The sequence below is a fragment of the Ustilago hordei genome (assembly GCF_900519145.1).
Source record: "Ustilago hordei strain Uho2 genome assembly, contig: UHO2_contig_22, whole genome shotgun sequence".
Lineage (NCBI taxonomy): Eukaryota > Fungi > Basidiomycota > Ustilaginomycetes > Ustilaginales > Ustilaginaceae > Ustilago > Ustilago hordei.
In genome coordinates this window covers 196,384-214,159 of record NW_024545292.1, presented here as the reverse complement: position 1 = coordinate 214,159, position 17,776 = coordinate 196,384, and the positions used below count along the sequence as shown (strand labels likewise).

The window sequence follows — 17,776 nt, the reverse complement described above, 5'->3', positions numbered from 1 at the left end:
GCTCCTTCTCCTTTGATCAGTGACAGTTCCTTTGGCTTTTGTCTCTCGAGCCCCTGAGTGGTAACCATCTGCATGCTCCTTGAGCTTGGTCCTCTTCGTGGCTGTGCCTGCTCCTTGAGCTTGGTCCTCCTCGTGGCTGTGCTTGGCCCTCCTTTGCATGTGAGTCCATAGGAGTCCATGGTCTCCATGGAGACTGCACTACGACCATGCTCTCTACTGGTCTTGACTAGATCTTCGATACCTGTGCTCCTTCCATATGAACCCGTGACCCCCCTGCTTCTTGAGCATCCAGGCCCATGACAGTACTCTCTGGAGAGAGAGCAGGAGCAGCGTTGCTGGCGATGCTGTGAAGAGGTATATAACCATGCTTTCTCATCATCAAAGGTCAAGTGGATCCTCATCCACTCTACACCCATCATAACTAGTTATCACTTCAGCATAAGTATATATTAGTTTCAGTCAGCATAGCAGCAATCTATCAAGGTTGCTCCTCATCGTAGTGCATGTGTTGTATCACCACTACCTGATGTCTGAAGGCAACCCATAGCAGGTCAGCAGTCCAGATATAGATAGAACCGAAGGCAGTAGTCCACTGTGGTCCAGGGATCACTTCAAGCATCAAGTCAACACACTGGACACTTGTGTTGATGCCACCAACCTTATCACCAACACCACCAACCTCATTACCATCAACACTCACCAACCTTATCACCGACACCATCAACCTCATCATCATCAACACTCACACCAGACCTTGGTGTCATCATAACCTACATATTGATATTGATCATGCCAAGCTACCCCTGAATGGAGTGTCCACAGAGGTCAGCCAAAACCTATGATAGTATATACAATGAATGCCACCTGTTGTCATTGCACAACTTGATAGTCGCTGAGCAACTAGCTCATTGAGACCAATACTGAGACAATAGCTGTTGCACAGTTTGATAGTCACTGAGTATCTCGACAGACCGACCTGGGTTTCAGGCGCGAGACCCCTGACAGCGCTATCCGGAGAGGATAAGAAACATTGGGAAGAAGCGATGTGTAAGGAGCTGGACAGGCTTAAGGCCATGGGCATGTGGGAAGTTGCCAATCTCCTGAAGGGTATGAACACCATTGACATGTGTTGGGTACTAAAGATAAAGATGGATGCCAACCTAATCCCTACCAAGTTCAAAGCAAGGTTAGTGGCATGGGGCTTCACTCAAAGAGAGGGTATTGATTACACAGAAGTTTTTGCCCCTGTAGCACCTATCCAGTCAATTCGAGGAGTTCTAGCCATGGCAACCATATGAGACTGGGAAGTAGATTGTGTCAATGTTAAACAGGTGTACCTGAACTCAACATTACATCATAGTATCTTCTTAAAGCCACTGCTTGGAATGAAGGTACCCTCTGGAAAGGCCCTGAAGCTAGTGAAAGGCCTATATGGATTAAAGCAATTGGGTAGAGAATGGAATATGGAGCTAGACTCACACCTATGAAAGATAGGTTTCTATTGCATGCTGAGCACCCCATGCCTATACTCAAGAGGGACAGGCGATAGCATGACAATCATCACAGCCTATGTAGATGACATGCTTATAACATCACCCAGTCATACAGAGGTAAGCTGCACTAAGGATGAGATAATGGCAAAATGGGGGATGGAAGATAAAGGACCTGTGAAGGAGTTCTTAGGCATAAGGATAGGTCAAGACAGGATACAGAGAAGAATGACACTTGACCTAATGGCTTACATTAAGGCTATGGTGAGAAAGTGGCTACAAACAACTGATCTGAAGTCATGGGTACCGATGCAGAGCCTAACAGGTGTTATGGGTGGTGACAAGTGTGACCCATTGGTAGCAAAACAGTACCAAGAATTAGTTGGACAGCTTTTATGGGTATCCAACACAGCATGGCCCAACATATCATTCACCATAGGAACACTAGCAAGATACATGTCAAGCCCAATGAGCAACACATGGAAGGCAGCATTACATTTGGTGAAGTACCTCAACCAAACTAGTGAATATAAGTGTCATGGGCCTGGATGCTCAAGAAGCAGGAGGGTCACTGGTTCATATGGACGGAGCACAGGTATCGAAGACCTAGTCGATACCAGTAGAGAGCATGGTCGTAGTGCAGTCTCCATGGAGACCATGGACTCCTATGGATTCACATGCAAAGGAGCACTGAGTCCATAGGCGAGGAGGACCAGGCACAGCCACGAGGAGGACCAAGCTCAAAGAGCAGGCGCAGCCACGAGGAGGACCAAGCTCAGATGGTTACCACTCAGGGGCTCGAGAGACAGGAAGTCGACACAGGTCATGAGGAGGAGGAGCAGTGTCGAAGGAGTCGACACAGGTCATGAGGAGGAGGAGCAGTGTCGAAGGAGTCGACACAGGTCATGAGGAGGAGGAGCAGTGTCGAAGGAGTCGACACCACTCAAGAGGAACAGGGGTGCCAAGCAGGAGAGGCCCCTGAACAGTACTCGATGAAGAAGGTACTCTCTGGAGAGAGAGCAGGAGCAGCATCGCTGGCGGTGCTGTGAAGAGGTATATAACCATGCTTTCTCATCATCATAGGTCGAGTGGATCCCCATCCACTCTACTCACCATAACTAGTTATCACTTCAGCATAAGTATACATTAGTTTCAGTCAGCATAGCAGCAATCTATCAAGGTTGCTCCTCATCGTAGTGTGTGTGTTGTATCACCACTACCTGACGTCCGAAGGCGCCCATAGCAGGTTAGCGGTCCGGATATAGATAGAACCGAAGGCAGTAGTCCACTGCGGTCCGGGGATCACTTCAAAGCATCAAGTCAACACACTGGACACTCGTGTTGACGCCACCAACCTTATCACCAACACCATCAACCTCATTATCATTGACATCACCAATCTTATCATCAACACCATCAACCTCATTATCATCGACATCACCAATCTCATCACCAACACCATCAACCTCATCATCATCAACACCCACACCAGACCTTGGTGTCATCATAACATTGATATTGATCGTGCCGAGCTACCCCTGAACGGAGTGTCCACAGAGGTCAGCCGAAACCTACGATAGTATATACAACGAACGCCACCTGCTGTCACTGCACAACTTGATAGTCACCGATACCGAGACAATAGCTGTCACACAGTTTAATAGTCACCGAGTATCTCGACAGACCGACCTGGGTTTCAGGCGCGAGACCCCTGACAATAAGTTACTTTTTGGAGATGAAGTGAACAAACACTTGGGACAGCAAATCATTATGTATACTGATGCAAATTGGGCATCAGACCCAATGAACAGATGAAGAAGCACATCAGGAGGAGTAACATACATGTATGGGTGCCCAGTTAGCTGGAGATCACATGTTCAAAAGTGTGTGGCATTGTCAGCAGTCAAGGCTGAATTTGTAGCTGCTTCAGAGGTGACAAGAGAGGCTCTCTTCTTCTCATACCTTCTCAGGGACCTGGGAGTTGAGGCCCATCCACTGATATTGCGGACAGACAGTCAAGGATGTATCCAGGTAAGCAAAGACCCCACCAAGCATTGGAAGTTGAAGCACATTGACACAAGGTACCACTTTGTCAGAGACCATGTTCAGGAAGGAGAAGTCAAAATTGATTTCATTGGGACAACAGACAATGTCGCAGATATCCTCACAAAGCCTTTAAAGGGCTTGGCCATGTCTCAGATTGCACACCTAATAGGGTTGATGATGCCATCAAGGGGGGGAGTTGAAGATGTGTCAGCATCCTAAACTGAATCATGTGGTCTGCAGAGCACAAGTGAGACACCAGTGAGTCAGAGCTGCATGTCAACATGCATTGATATGCATGTGGGACATATAAGTACTTCAACCATAACACTCAGGAGATGGCAACACTCAGGAGGTGACAACACAGGGGTGATATGAAGAATAGTTCATTATGACCTAGTATGGGCTAAGGGTAACAATCAAGTATATATATGTTCACATTGTAGCACCTATCAATTAAAACACAACAACTGTTATACACCTGATAAGTTGAGCTTGCTGGTAGCTCCTAACAGTCGCGTTTTACCAGTAATCTTCAACTGATTGTTACTAAAGATGAATCTGACATCTTATTTTGGCGGTAAGCCCGGGTTTCTGACTATTTAAGGTTTTTATCAGGAGTTTTTGTCACGTGCTGATATCATGTGATTGTAAGACAACCCTTGAACTCACTCTCCGCACTGTCCTGTCACAGGGGCACATGCAGGTCACAGAGGTCCCGCAAACGGGGAAATGTACACACGCAGCTCAAAGAGGTGTCCACCTAGATCAGCACCTAGATCAGGAGGAACAGGAGGAGCAAGAGCAGTGTCGAGGAGGTTGTCCGAGGTCGCCCGCCTCCCTTAGCTGATCTACCCGATTGACACAACACTAAAGTGAAGGGGTATCGACTTGCACCGGGAGTCCGACGCGATGACCGGCCTTTCCGATGCAACGGCCGACGAAAGTTCGCACGATGATAAGCTTTCGTCGGGTTCTCCGTCGGGTAGTCTCCGTCGAAGTGATCGGTGCATCTGATGGGACAGCCGACAAGTCTTCTCACGCTGATAAGCTTTCGTCGGCCTCTCCGTCGGGCAGCCTCCGTGGGGGGTGATCGGCGCACCCGACGAGGCAGTCGACAAGTCTCTCTTCAAATCGAAAGTCTTTGTTGGCGCCTTTCGATGAGGTGGCAAACTCCCTCAAGAGAAAATGGTCTCCTCATTCAAAGGGCTCTCGTGCCCTGCCTCTCATGCTTCGACCGTTTCCTCCTATCTTTGTGTTGGTATCAAGATGTATATATAGTCCTCGAGTCAGTTAGTTTGCTCCGATCACATCATCCACCCATTGTACTTACTCACCAACGTCGAGAACGCAATACAACCCTGTCCTGCCACAAAGAGTCCACTATCCCTTCAACATAAAGTATAAGCATTTCACACCCAAATGCTCGGGACTCGGAGAAGGGACATCGTCTGACCTCACTGACTTGCAATCTAACATGACTTTTCGATCGTTTTCTGTATCGTCCGACTGATTCTCATCTGTACGGCCGTGTGAGTCAGGCTTGGGATGTCCAAAAAAAAAAATCAAGCTGAGTCCGCACAGACTGACACACGGAGAGCAACACTGCAGGGTCCTGTTGCTCCTCATCTTGCTTAGCCTTTCCGCATGTCACAACCTCATCTGCGAGCCTCTTGGACCCTATCTCTACCCATCTCAACCATACAGACCTCAGTTTTTTTGGTCGCTGGATCATAGCACCTACCGCATCTCCCCCACCATCACTCTGCCCCCATCGATTCGGCTGATCGAACGCTGAAGCCAGCGACTGCAACCTCACATGGACATTCCTCACATGGACATTCCTCTCCTTTCATTCCGGCCTTTCATTCCGGCCTCTTTCTGGCCTTTCATTCTGGCGCCCATCTACAGCATTGCACATCGATTCCAGCAACACATCGCATAGTTACCGAATCGAGGCAACTATGGCTTCAACTGCTGCCGGCGAGCTTGCCCGCAAGGCGCTCATGAATGATGCTCGTCAGGAGGAAGCCATCACCGTCAATCAGCGTGCTCTCATTGACAAGATTCTCGCCAGATATGCCGCAGAGTTCACCGTCTTTCGAGAGCTTCTCCAGAACGCCGATGATGCTGGTGCCACCCATTGCGAGCTTCGTTTCGAATCTCAGCGCTCTTCCTCTGCAGACTCTGCCTCTAATTCTTCCACATCAGCCCCCTCACTACCGCACTTCAAGGCAACCCTCAGCAATTGGGTCTTCCGCAATGATGGCAAGCCCTTTGGTAATGACGACTGGTCACGTCTTCGTAGAATCGCAGAGGGCAACCCTGATCCCGACCGTATAGGTGCTTTCGGTGTCGGCTTCTACTCCCTCTTCAGTATCTGCGAAGAGCCCATCGTATCCTCAGGCGACCAACTCATGGGCTTCTTCTGGAAGGGCGATGCTCTTTTCACAAAACGCGCAAATAATGCTGACCGTCAGACATCGCCCGCAGGCAAGCCATGGACCACCTTCTTCATGGCTCTTCGTCAACCTGCTCCCTTGCCGGACTCTCCTATGGCTCTCGCCAAGTTCCTCGCCACATCGCTCACCTTCACCACAAAGATCAGATCTATCGGACTCTACTGGGATGATCACCTCCTCTGCAAGCTCGACAAGAAGCTTACTTTGCCCAAGTCCATGACCATGCCAGGCCACCTCAACGCCTACAGTCCCAATCGCATCATGCATGTTCGTCATCTCGAATCCACCGCCGTTCAGATCGATGTTGAGGCCCTTCAGCTTGTTATCGATGCAGCCGAACGAGGCAAGCCCAAATCGAAGCAGTCACTCGCATCAGCGCTAGGCAAGACTGCCGGTGGAGGTCTTACTTCGATGCTCCAAAGTGCTTTTGGCTTTGGCTCCTCTTCGGCAAAGGAGAAGGAGAGGGAGCGAGAGCGCGAGCTCCAGAGACGCAAAGAAGCTCAAGCCGCCCAGGCTGCTGAGAAGCGCAAACTCGACGCTGCTGCTGCTGCTGCACTCACCTCAGTCTCGGCCTCTATTCATCTACGCATTGCCACAGCCAACGTCAGCGTCTCGGTGGACAAAGCCTTCGAACGAGAGATCGAACGCAGCACAAAGAAGCCGCCGCCCAAAGTCACTGCCTTCCATCTCATCTTCACAGGCAAAGAGGAGTATAATGCGAGTTTCCCGGACGACAACCAAGAAGCCGACACATCTATCTCGGTTACCTCATCTGCTGCTGCACTCGACAAGGGCGTCCGTCAGATCTTCTCAGGGCTCATGCCACGCCTTGAAGACCAAGGTCATGCCTTCATTGGCTTCCGCACACATCAGACCACAGGGTTCAGCGGTCACATTGCTGCTCGCTTCATCCCCACCGTAGAGCGCGAGTCACTTGACTTTGTCGATCGTTACTGTGCTCAGTGGAACTCAGAGCTGCTCTCCATGGGAGGCTACGTCGCTCGCGCTGTCTACGAGAACGAATTGACCGATATTGGTCGTTTGTGGACCAACACTTTTGGCGAAAAGCGTCCAGCCAAGGATGATGATCTTCTCGCAAAGTCACTCAAGGATCGTGCGCTCCATCTCATGCGCTTCTTCACCTTCCGTGCTTCGTCACCGTCCTCACGCGTCTCTTCGCTCTTCCTCACCTCCTTCTTCGGATCAGCACGCCAGAACACCATCTCGCTTATGTCGACTCGAGGCGTCAAGCACTCTGCTGCCATCCGCATCCCCAATGCGCTCCTCTCGAACTTCATCAAGGATCTCGCCGTAATCTCTTCCGATCACGTCGAACTTGCATCTGACTTTGTACGCGAGGTTCGATCGCGCAACCTTGTTCAGGACATTACCATGGACGATGTCTTCCAAGAGCTCTCGTCACGTGCTTTGACGCCCGCCGAGATGGTCGCATGTCTCAAGTGGTGGCTCAGCGTCGCTGCTCACCCTTCCTACGACATCAGCTTGCGATCAAAGCTTATCAACAATGCTATCTTGACCATCGCAGATCCAAAGGACGCTGCAGTGCCAGAGAAGATCCAGCCGCTCAGTCTGGTGCGCTTCTACCTCAACACATCTCGCTTACCGACCGACGTGCCTCTTCCGGAGTCGTGTCTGTCGTATGAGGTCTCCAAGTCCTTTACCACCAACGAGCTTTCACGTGTCTTTGGTTGGTCAGAGCTGACGGTGTCTGCATGGGTCAAGAACCTCATTCAGATCAGCGTTCAAGCACAGCAATCCGGTTCCGCTGCCGTGGCCGAGACTAACATCCAGACTTTGCCGGCTTTTGCCGAAAAGGTGCTGCTGACTCTCTCTCGAGCATGGTTCGCGTTGCCTTCTACGCAGCATGACGAGATCCAGCAGCTTTTGGCCGAGATCGCTTGCATTCCTACCCGATTGCAGATGCAGAAGCCCAGCAACGCCTACTTTTCGAACGTGTCGCTCTTCTCGGACTTGCCCATCGTCGAGTTTCCTTCCGCACAAGTCAAGGGCAACCTTGAAAAGGTGTTGATTGCTCTCGGCGTGCGTCGTCACGTCGAGCTGCAGATGATCTTTAATCGTCTTGTTGCAGGCGGTGGCTGGTCTCACGTTGATCTCATCTCGTACCTCGCCTCTAACAAGGAGTCACTATCAGAGCTAGAAAAGGAGAGACTCAAGAAGACGGCCATCTTCCCCAAGCACGGCGAAATTTCCGGGCTCAAGGAAGATGGAAAGCCGAGGATCATTCGCCATCGTGCAAGCGATCTTTACGAGCCCACCGAGGTGCTCAAGGCATTGCAACTGCCTGCGCTAGACTGGGCCGACAAAACGTGGAAGCCTTCGTCCGACGAGGCACGCTTCGTCTTCGATCTTGGTCTACGCCGCTACCCGCCTATGGAGACAGTTCTGGAGCTGGCTTCGACTGCCTCGAATGACGCTCTGCAATCTAAGGCGCTCTCGTTCTTTTTGGACAAGTTCCATGCACACTACGCCAATCAGTACACCATCTACCGCGCCGAGAAATACGCATTTGTTCCAGCACGCTTGCCAAGCGAGAACAAGATGGTGTTGCGCAAACCGACCGAGGTCTTCACAAACGCAGAAGCTGCCGTGATGGGCTTCCCCGTGGCTGGTCCAGAGATCAACTTGGCTGACCTGCCGAAGCTGGGTCTGCGCTCGAATCCTACCTCCACGCAGCTCATCGGCAGGCTTGTCAATTCACCCACAAAAGACGAAGCGCAGGCTCGCAAGATCTTTGGGTACCTTGCCACAGTGCCTGAATTCAGTCTCAGTGACTTTGCACAGCTTCGAGGTGCAGAGTTCATTCCAGTGCGACGCAACAAGCGGCCAGCTGGTGGTGATGCCACGAAGGATGCTGCTGCTCCTTCTGCTGGAGAGATTGTGTTGGTCGCTCCGATGAACTGCTACTTTGGCGGCTCGGCATCCGACATTCAGTTCAGAGATGTCTTCTTCTACTGCGACTTTGGATCTGTTGCGGGAGCCTTTCTGAAGAACTGTGGTGTTCGGAACGAGCCGAGCATCGAGGAGGTTGCCGAGCGTCTCATCAGCGAACCGCAGCGATTCTATCAGCTGGCAGGCAGTGCTGACGCCTATCTTGGCATCTTGCGTCAGATCGCCACCAACTGGAATCGCATCCGCAGCCCACTCCGCAACCAGATGGCTCGCTCGCCTTTCTTGCTTGGCTCGAAGCGCATCAGCGAAAGCAGAAGCAAGGGTAGCGGTGCTAAGACAGGACATCTGCTGGATGACGACGACGAGCAGGACGAAGAGGCTGATGACGGTGGAACACTAGTCTATGCGCTCAAGAAACCTGCCGATGTCGTCATTGTCGATGATGCCAACTCGCACATGCTCTTCGCTTCGTCCCTCTTTTACGCTCCACACGAGGATCTGCTTCAGGAGGGCTTGTATGGCAAGTTGGGCTCGCCTCGACTTAGTACACTGGTCGAAGAACGCTACTCGGTGGAAGGCCGCGTGGTGAAAAACACACAACGCGCCCGAGAGATCAAAGCTTTGGTCCTCGAACGCACGCCACTCTTCCTTTTCGAGAAGCGACAGTCGTCGCGATCAGAGATCCGCAAGGAGGCCGAGTGGCTCAAAGGTGCGCTCGAGGTGGAAGAGATTGATGGCGCCGGTCTTCGTCTTGTGCGTACACTGCGATATGAGCGTGTGAAGGAGCAGAACGTGCAGAAATGTACGGCGACAGCATCGATGCGTGGCTCGAAGCTCATCTTGCATCTCTCCTCGTCGATGGAAGTCGACTTTTTCGAAGTGGCGACTTCGATCAGCAAGTATCTGCTCACCAAGCAACGGTTGCAAGAGGTGTTGCTGTACATGACGCTTCTCTCGACCTCGCTGCGCAACCTCAAGCGTCGTGGCTTCCACGTCGACAAGATTCTGTCGCAGCGCAAAGCTGAACGAGAAGCTGCCGAGGCCAAGATGCGCGACGAGAGACTCCGAGCGGAGGAGCGAGCTGCAGAAGAGAAGGCGACCGAGGCTGAGTTCGCAGAATGGAGGAAACAAGTGTTGAGCGTCTTCCCTGATGCTGACCCACAGTATGTTGATCAGGCACTTGGAAGTCACAGTGATGCCCATGTGGAGAGGACGACGAATGATATGCTCAGCACAAACTACCCCCGCAGGAACAAGGAGATGTCGTCAGCCATTTCGCGGATCCCAGACGATGCTTCTTCTGCGATCAGCGCAGGCGGAGGTGGTGGTGGTGCAGGAGCAGGCTTCTTCTCTGGCTTCCGCAACAAGTTCCTTCAGGCTGGCGCGAAGCAGCAGAGAAGCTCTCTTACTGATGGCACAAGCTCAACCGAGCGACCTGGTTCATCCGGTTGGCCATCAGACAATGCCATTGCAGCAGCAGGTCGCGCTGACGAAGACCGATCGCTGGGCGCGCTCGCATCTCGCTCAGGCTCAGGCTCAGGCTCAGGCTCAGGCTTAGGCTCAGGCTCAGGCCCAGCAGCCACAGCCCCGACAAGCCAAGTCACGCCACTCTCTTCAATCCACAACAACGTCCTCAAAGCCATCCGAGCCTCTCGACCGGATGCTTCTTCGATGATCAAATCCGAAGCGCGTCAGACCGAGATCAAAGAAGCAGCCAACTCGTACTGCGATCAAGGTGTGGAAACAGACCTTAAACTAGCAGGCGAAGTTTGTGGTATGAAGATCTTCCTCCACCGCACCCTGGATGCTGCTTCGATGCTGCAAGCTAATGCAGCAGCGCTGGAACGCCTGATTAATCGCATCTACAAACCCGTGGGCAGTATCTTCGGATTGGACCCAAGGAGTATGTATGTTTTCTGCGACACTGCGGGGCCGGCGATCGCGTTCAACAGGGCGGGAGCGATTTATCTGAACTTCAGGTACTATTTGGCTTGGCACGATGAGTTGGTGAAGCAAGGCAAATTGGCGGATGCATTGGTGTCGACGTATTTCAGCGTTGCGCATGAGGTTGCGCATAACGTTGTTGCAGCTCACAATGCTGAACATGAATGGTACTTTAGTGCGATTGCCGAGAAGTACGTTGTTTCGCTGGTGGAGTATATTGGCATGGCCGAAAGGGGTGCTGCTGGTGGGGGTGTATAGAATCAGAAGCAGTGTTGTTTTGGTTCGGATAGAATGCAATCTTGCAAACGCACCTTGATCCTTTACTTTTGCGGCGTTGTGTTGATATTGTACGTACTGTACAGAGAGAGAAATGGTCGAGACAAGGCGCAGAACGCCTACGGTTGTAGAGAAGCATGCGAAGCGTTTATGCAGATGCAACCTGAGGTGATGGCAAAGCGCCTCTCTTTTCCTTTCCACCAAAGTTGTGGTAGTTCTGTGTTGACCGCGAGCAAAGATTGTCAGCATGGTCTTTGCCTTTGCAACGGTGTAGCAGTGAGAGTGGTGGGTGGGCGACTTACCAAGAATCGTCCGAGCTGAACAGCCTGTGCGGTAGCATTTGTAGCATGGCAAGCGAAGAGGAGGTAGTTTCTTGGCTGAACTCTCCATGCGAAACGCATAAAGACGGTCGAGTAAGCGCAAAGTGCACTGGACATGGTCCCTGAGATCATCTCTTCATCTTTCGAGAGATCGGCGATGGCAGCAAGTGGCAAGCCCCAGTTTGCGACTGGCCCCCAGAAGTGTGTCGACTATAAGCAATTTACAATATAGCACAAGAGATGGGGTTAGTTTGAAGTGGTGAGTTGAGGTTGAAGATGAGGAATACTTACAAAGAAGTACTGTCGTCCAGCTGGAGACTTGATCCAGTTGATGAATTGGGTGGCCATATTGACGAGCGTACCCAAGATAGAGACGATGCGATGATGCGGTGATGATGAGTAGGGAGTAAAAGGGAGAGGTGCAAGACGATGTGGATAGCAACAACAAAGTGTTGCGATTCGATTGCTCGGAAAAGGTGGTCCATGCACCAACCACCCTCATTTCATCCATCGGGGAGATCGGGGGAGATCTACCTCTCTGAGTTCGGAAGACTCGGGCGAGAGAAGAAAAGGGCTGGAAGAAGCTCACGTGGCTTTCCTTTCACTCTCTTATTAGAAAAGACGAAAATGCGGAGAACCGGACCGTCGACTCCGGTCTGAAATAGAAAGTCGAGAGTTTTTTTTTTTTTTTTTTTTTTTTTTTTTTTTTTTTTTTTTTTTTTTTTTTTTTTTTTTTTTTTTTTTTTTTTTTTGCCTCGCACCAACTTGGCCCGCACCAACTTGGCCCGCACCAACTTGGCCTGATCATGTCTCATGCTTGTGTAGGAAGCATGGATGAGGAGAACAAAAGTACGCTGCAGGTTGGCATGAATGCGAAGCTAGTTAGCCCTATGCAATGGTTGGATGGTGTATTGCGGTCTACATTGTTCCGCTTGGCCGTTCAGAATGAGATTAGAACAGTAGGAATGCAGGTACAGCTGCTCTAGGCTAGGCTATTGTTGTGTCTCAGAAGGCAGGGCGCAAGTAAAGCCGAACTAGATCGCTGTCTTTACCTGCCGAACAGCAGCCTCCTCGACTTGGTTTCATGCTCCCACCATCATCACTCCTGAATAATTTCATCCACTCGTCGGTTCACCTTCTTCCCACTTCATCAATCCCTTAAAGCTTCAAATGCTACAGTCTGCCTTCGGCTAAGGCGGCGACGGCTCTCCTTCTTCCGTGGCAATGGCAACTTCTCATCTTGGAGAACCACAACACGGATAGCCAGCCCGCGGCTTTAAGGCGCAACACCAACCAACCACATCGACAGGCACCTTTTTCTTCCGTCTCTTGCCTTCTCTACGCTTCTTTTGCCGTCGATCCATACCATCCCTAGCTATCGCCGTTAGCAGTATGCATCCAAGCTCAGCCGCTTCTTAGCCTTCTCTAGCCGACTTTTCCTTCTACTTCTCAGCACCTCTAAAGCCGACTTGGTCTGAGGGCATCCTTGCATCCTCGCATCACCACATCTATCCATTCTCTTGCAAAACATTCGACAGGATGACCAACAACACTTCCCGACCTGACTCTACCGCCGAAACGGCCTCTGCTTCGGAATCCAAGCCTGACGCCAATCCCTCCAACTCAAAAGCCGAAGCTGACAACTCCGACACCTCCGACAACAAAGACACCAACACAGGTGGCAAAGAACAAGTCAAGATCTACAAAACCATCTCTCGTGTCCATCGAGCCTGCAATGCCTGTCGCAAGCAAAAAGCTCGTTGTGATGGTCCCGAGAACCCTCCCTGTCGTCGATGTCGTCAAGTTGGCATAGAATGTATCTTTGAAAAGCCTCCCAAGGATAGCACTACTTCTGCTTCCACAAGTGGAGCAGACACAGGTGCGAGTTCAGATAGGATCAAAGTGTTGGAAGCGCAGATGGCAGGCATGCAAAGTATCATCTCGGAATTGGTGGCTAGTATCAAGGCCAACACCAATGCCATTGCTCCGCCACAACAGCCGCCGCAGCAAATGCAGATGCTACAGAGGTCCTCAAGTCGGTCTAGAGCTAGTCCGCATTCCATTAAGGCGGGCAGAGGTGAGCAACAGTACCCAAGACAAATGCAGATCCAGCAGGGGCAGTATGTCCAGCCTCCGCATCATAGCGCTCGTCATTCAGTTGCAGCGGCGATGGCGGCGCAAGCCGAGGGCTTGCAGAGCTATCCACTCCCCGAAGTGGCTAGTTCGACAGCATATCCGCAACGACCCCCTTATCCGCACTCTTCAAGATCGATGAGTAGCAACAGCAGTATGGTCAGCTCTGCTCCTGGGCAAGGTTCGATAACTGCGATACCGTTTCAGGCTATGCCAGGCTATCCGCTACAACAACAGCCACCATCCTTCCAAAGCCCGTACGGTCAATCTACTACCAAACTTGGCGACAACTTTCTGCAGCAACAGCAGCCAGAACTCGATCCAGGCATCTGGAACGCCACAGGCATCAATGCATCTACCTCATCGCAATCTTTGGATTGCAATCGCCACAGAAGTGGATCTCATGACCGAGACCGACCTTCACAATCCCAGCCATGGCAACAACAGCAAAATTTGCTTGCTTCTTCCACTTCCCCTTCCGACCGCAACGCTGCTCGAGGACAAGGCGCAGCTGGATGGACACCTACTTCTTCAGGAGCAACACCTCGCCGCCAATGGACCTCTTCCGACCGCGCGACAAGTCACAGCCACACCAACGATCAAAATCTTACTCCATCTGACGGCCAACCAGCAGGCGATGATGCAGACACACGCGAGACGGATATCAGCAATGATCAGCTCAGTGCCCCAATCGAGGCTCTGCGTGGCTTGGCCGATGCAGCGGCTGCAGCGGCTGCGGAAGAGTCGGAGGGTCATACTTCCAATGATTCTAGCGATGAGAAGAATGGCAATTCTGACAACGGCGCTAAGTCTAAGGGTGACGCTGCCGATGCTACACCGTCGCTGCAATTGCTTGACGAAGGTGGCAAGCGGACCGCATTTGATGTACAAGATGAGGCTGAGACCGGTGGTCACTCTCCTCGCAAGAAGGGAAGACGCGATGCTAGCGGTGGCTCACCACATGCAGCAGCCTCAACCGATGCCCGTAGTGAAGGCAAGCCTGGAGCTGCTTGCAACAACGCCTCATCCACTGCTTCTGCCAACGCAGCTACCACCTCAGGCTCCGGTCTCTCCCCCTCAGCCAGCAGCACTAGTCGATCAGGCAAGATGGAAGCTCCCGGACTCATCACCTCTGCCCCTGGCGATCTCGTCACCCTCGGCCTAGTCAACGAAACTGACGCCATGCGTCTCTTCGAAACCTTCCAAAAAGGTGTTCCCAAATTCATCTCTATTTTCCATCTCGAAGACGAATCCATGACCATAGAAGAAGCGTACCACTACGTCCGCACAACTTCCTATTTCCTCTTCAACGTCATGCTTGCCATCGGCGCAAAGGTCGAATGTGGTGGCAAATCCCCGAGCCGATTATACCAGACTTGCATGGCTCAAGCCAAACGGAATGCAAAAGATACCATGTTCACTCCTGTTGCTGGTAAAGCAGCTGTGCAGGCCATGGTGTTGTTAGCTGCCTATAGCGACAATGGTTGGTTGCCGTTGGGATTGTCGATTAGGATGGCGCAGGAGTTGGGGTTGGATAGATCCTTTCAGAAACTTATGTCAGCTTTGCCGGCGAGTGGGTATATTAAGCATCCTCAGCCTCCGCCGCCTCCGAAACATTTGACTTTTTACCACAACTCGCCACAGGGATCGCACCATACCGGTTCGCCAACCGATGTCAGCTCCATAGGCGCCGAGTCGGCGGATGGCAAGATGGCACCGGCAAGTGCCAATGCAGTTGCCGCTTCTGCAGCGAATAGAGGTGCGGATGCTGCAGCAAAGCGCGAATTGGAGCAATTGAAGGACTTGGCAAGAGGTTCGAGGTTGTGGTTCTTCCTCTTTCTTTTCGATCATCAGGCATCCTATGGTGCTGGTCGACCCGCGATGCTTTCCAAGCACTACGTGCGTAATTGTCGAGCTTTCCTCAGTCTCAACTACCCACTTACGGTCAAGACAGATGCTCGATTCATCAGCACTTTGGAATTGCTCATCATTCGCGAAACGCACTACGACGCCATGGCGCCCTACGATCAGCCTGTTGATGCCCGCATGCTTTCCAAGATGCGTAAAGTCACCGAGGAACTCAACGATTGGCACCAATACTGGTCTTCTGACTTTGAATCTCGAGGCTACGGTCAAGATTCCTTCTTCCAACAATCCCTCGTTCTTCAATGCGCTAGTGCTGAACTCTACCTCTCTTGCACAGCTCTTCGTGGTATCCGTGACGCAAACGACGCCGACCGAATGGGTCCCGAACAGAAGGAACTCATCATTCAAGCTACCCGTGCAGCCGATACTTGCCTTGGCATCTCCGTCAACGCCAAGGAATACCGCGAGATGCTCGGTTGGGCTCCACACTACACCCATGTTACAGCCGCTTTCGCTTGCGTGTTCTTGATCAAGATCGCCCGTCTGTTCCCTAGACAGGTGGACACATACGGCATCTTCAGTAATGCTGAGAGGCTCGCGAGTCGGTTGGCCGAGGTGCCCGCAAGCAAATATGCGAGGGTCATTCGTACCTTGTTGGCTAAAGCGTGGAAAAAGATTGCTGACTTGAGTCCTGCTATTGGCTTGTATGCAGCATTGGGTACCGAGGGGACGAGGCCCGGTGCGATTACGCCAGCTGAGATCAAGTCTGGTGGACCGAGCGATTCGGGTATTAGTTTGTTGTACAAGCTGTTGCAGGAACATCAGAATGGTCACATGGAGGTCGACCAGGCTGGAGAGGGTGGACAGCAGCAGTCGGGTAATCCTGACGCTGGCGCAGGAGGAGGAGAAGATGGGCTGGGAGGATCTGGTTCTCGAACGCCTGGGTTCGGGGACAGTAACAAATGGTTGATCGCTGGTATCTCTTCGCCATCTGTTGGGGCTGCGGGTATGTCCAGTGGCTTGGGTGGAGCTGGGTCGGGTAGTTTCTCTCCCAACAAAGGTGCGATGGCAGGACTGTTCAGCCATCGTGGTAGCATCAGCGGCTGTGGCTTCGGCCACGGTGGTGGAAACAACGGAAGCAGCGGTCATGCTGGTATCGGCGGCGGCGGTAACAACGCAAATGGCATTCCATGGAGCTCTTTCCTCGCGCCAAACACTCCTTCTGGAACGCAAGCAGGAGGTGCGTTCGGAGGTGCTGGCGACGGTTCGCACAACCACAACACCTCTTTGAACCACCCGATCCAGCTACCTTTGTGGATGCAAGAGTCCACTGGAGCCTCCGCAGCTGATCTCGGCGCTTTTGGCGACGCCGGTGTCAACGATAACAACACCGGCGCCGCTGACATCAAAGCCTCCCCCATACCCGGCAGAAGCTGGAGTCACCAAGACCACTATCGATCCCCCGTCCCGCACCACGCTTCATCTGCGAGTCAGTATAGGTCGCCAGCATACCAAGCAAGTCAAGCTTGCCTCACATCTCACCGGCAGCAACACGGTATGGGCAGCCTAAGCTCGTCTCAAATCCCTCCACACCATCAGCATCGACACTCGAACAGTCTCGGTATATCGCCATCGCCCGGTAGCGGAACCGCTCAGATGCAGCAAGGCGGTGGCGATGGCATGCCGTCTTTCTCGGCATCAACCAACTTTGATAGCGTGCTGTCGGATCTAGGTCTGCCACTGGACGGTCTGGATGGATTGTTTGTGGATTTGCCCATCAATGCTCCTACTGGTCAGTCGAACTATTCAGTTTAAGAGGGATGCAAATTGTAGTTTCGAACACAGCTTGATATTTTTTTTTGCAAGAGCCTCTCAACGAGCTGAACCACGATGGTCGTGAGTGTGTCTGTCTGTGAACCTTGAGGAATTGGAAGGGAAGGGTGCGGAATGGCACGAGGACACAAAGCTTTTGAGGTAGTGTCACCTCCAACATGGCTCTGAGGCTCAATTCAGTATGATGACAGAGAGGCGCTCGAACGCTCAGTCACAGCCTGACCATCCGCGAAAAGTAAGGTCAGGTCCCGTCATGAAAGCACAGTCTCATCACCCGAATCACTGCGATGCGGCAGGCATGTTATGCATGTAGTATGGCGGGTGTAAAATTCGCGGACTATTGGTCTCTGGTGCATATCATAGAAGCGATATTCTCCCTTTGGGAGCCGACACATCAGAGGCAAGACAACGCTAAGAAAGTACGCAAAGACTGGAAGGCATCACCGCGAAATAGCATGTCCATGTCTTTACTTTCGAG

The 17,776-nt window shown here is 52.0% G+C and overlaps 3 protein-coding genes across 3 annotated transcripts; 2 read left to right on the top strand and 1 right to left on the bottom strand.

Moving 5' to 3' along the window:
* Positions 1–5,497: 5,497 nt before the first annotated feature.
* UHO2_06958 (uncharacterized protein) lies at positions 5,498–11,128 on the top strand (the record flags this gene model as incomplete). Its single annotated transcript, XM_041560553.1, has 1 exon — positions 5,498–11,128. The coding sequence occupies one exon, from the start codon at positions 5,498–5,500 to the stop codon at positions 11,126–11,128; it is 5,631 nt and encodes a 1,876-aa protein (XP_041416487.1).
* A 166-nt stretch (positions 11,129–11,294) lies between these two features.
* Positions 11,295–11,814, bottom strand: UHO2_06957 (uncharacterized protein; the record flags this gene model as incomplete). The annotated part of the gene is made up of 3 exons (XM_041560552.1): positions 11,295–11,363; positions 11,449–11,676; positions 11,758–11,814. The coding sequence occupies 3 exons, from the start codon at positions 11,812–11,814 to the stop codon at positions 11,295–11,297; spliced, it is 354 nt and encodes a 117-aa protein (XP_041416486.1).
* Positions 11,815–13,005: 1,191 nt separating this feature from the next.
* On the top strand, positions 13,006–17,280 carry UHO2_06956 (uncharacterized protein; the record flags this gene model as incomplete). Its single annotated transcript, XM_041560551.1, has 1 exon — positions 13,006–17,280. One exon carries the CDS (start codon positions 13,006–13,008, stop codon positions 17,278–17,280), a length of 4,275 nt encoding a protein of 1,424 aa, XP_041416485.1.
* Positions 17,281–17,776: the final 496 nt, after the last annotated feature.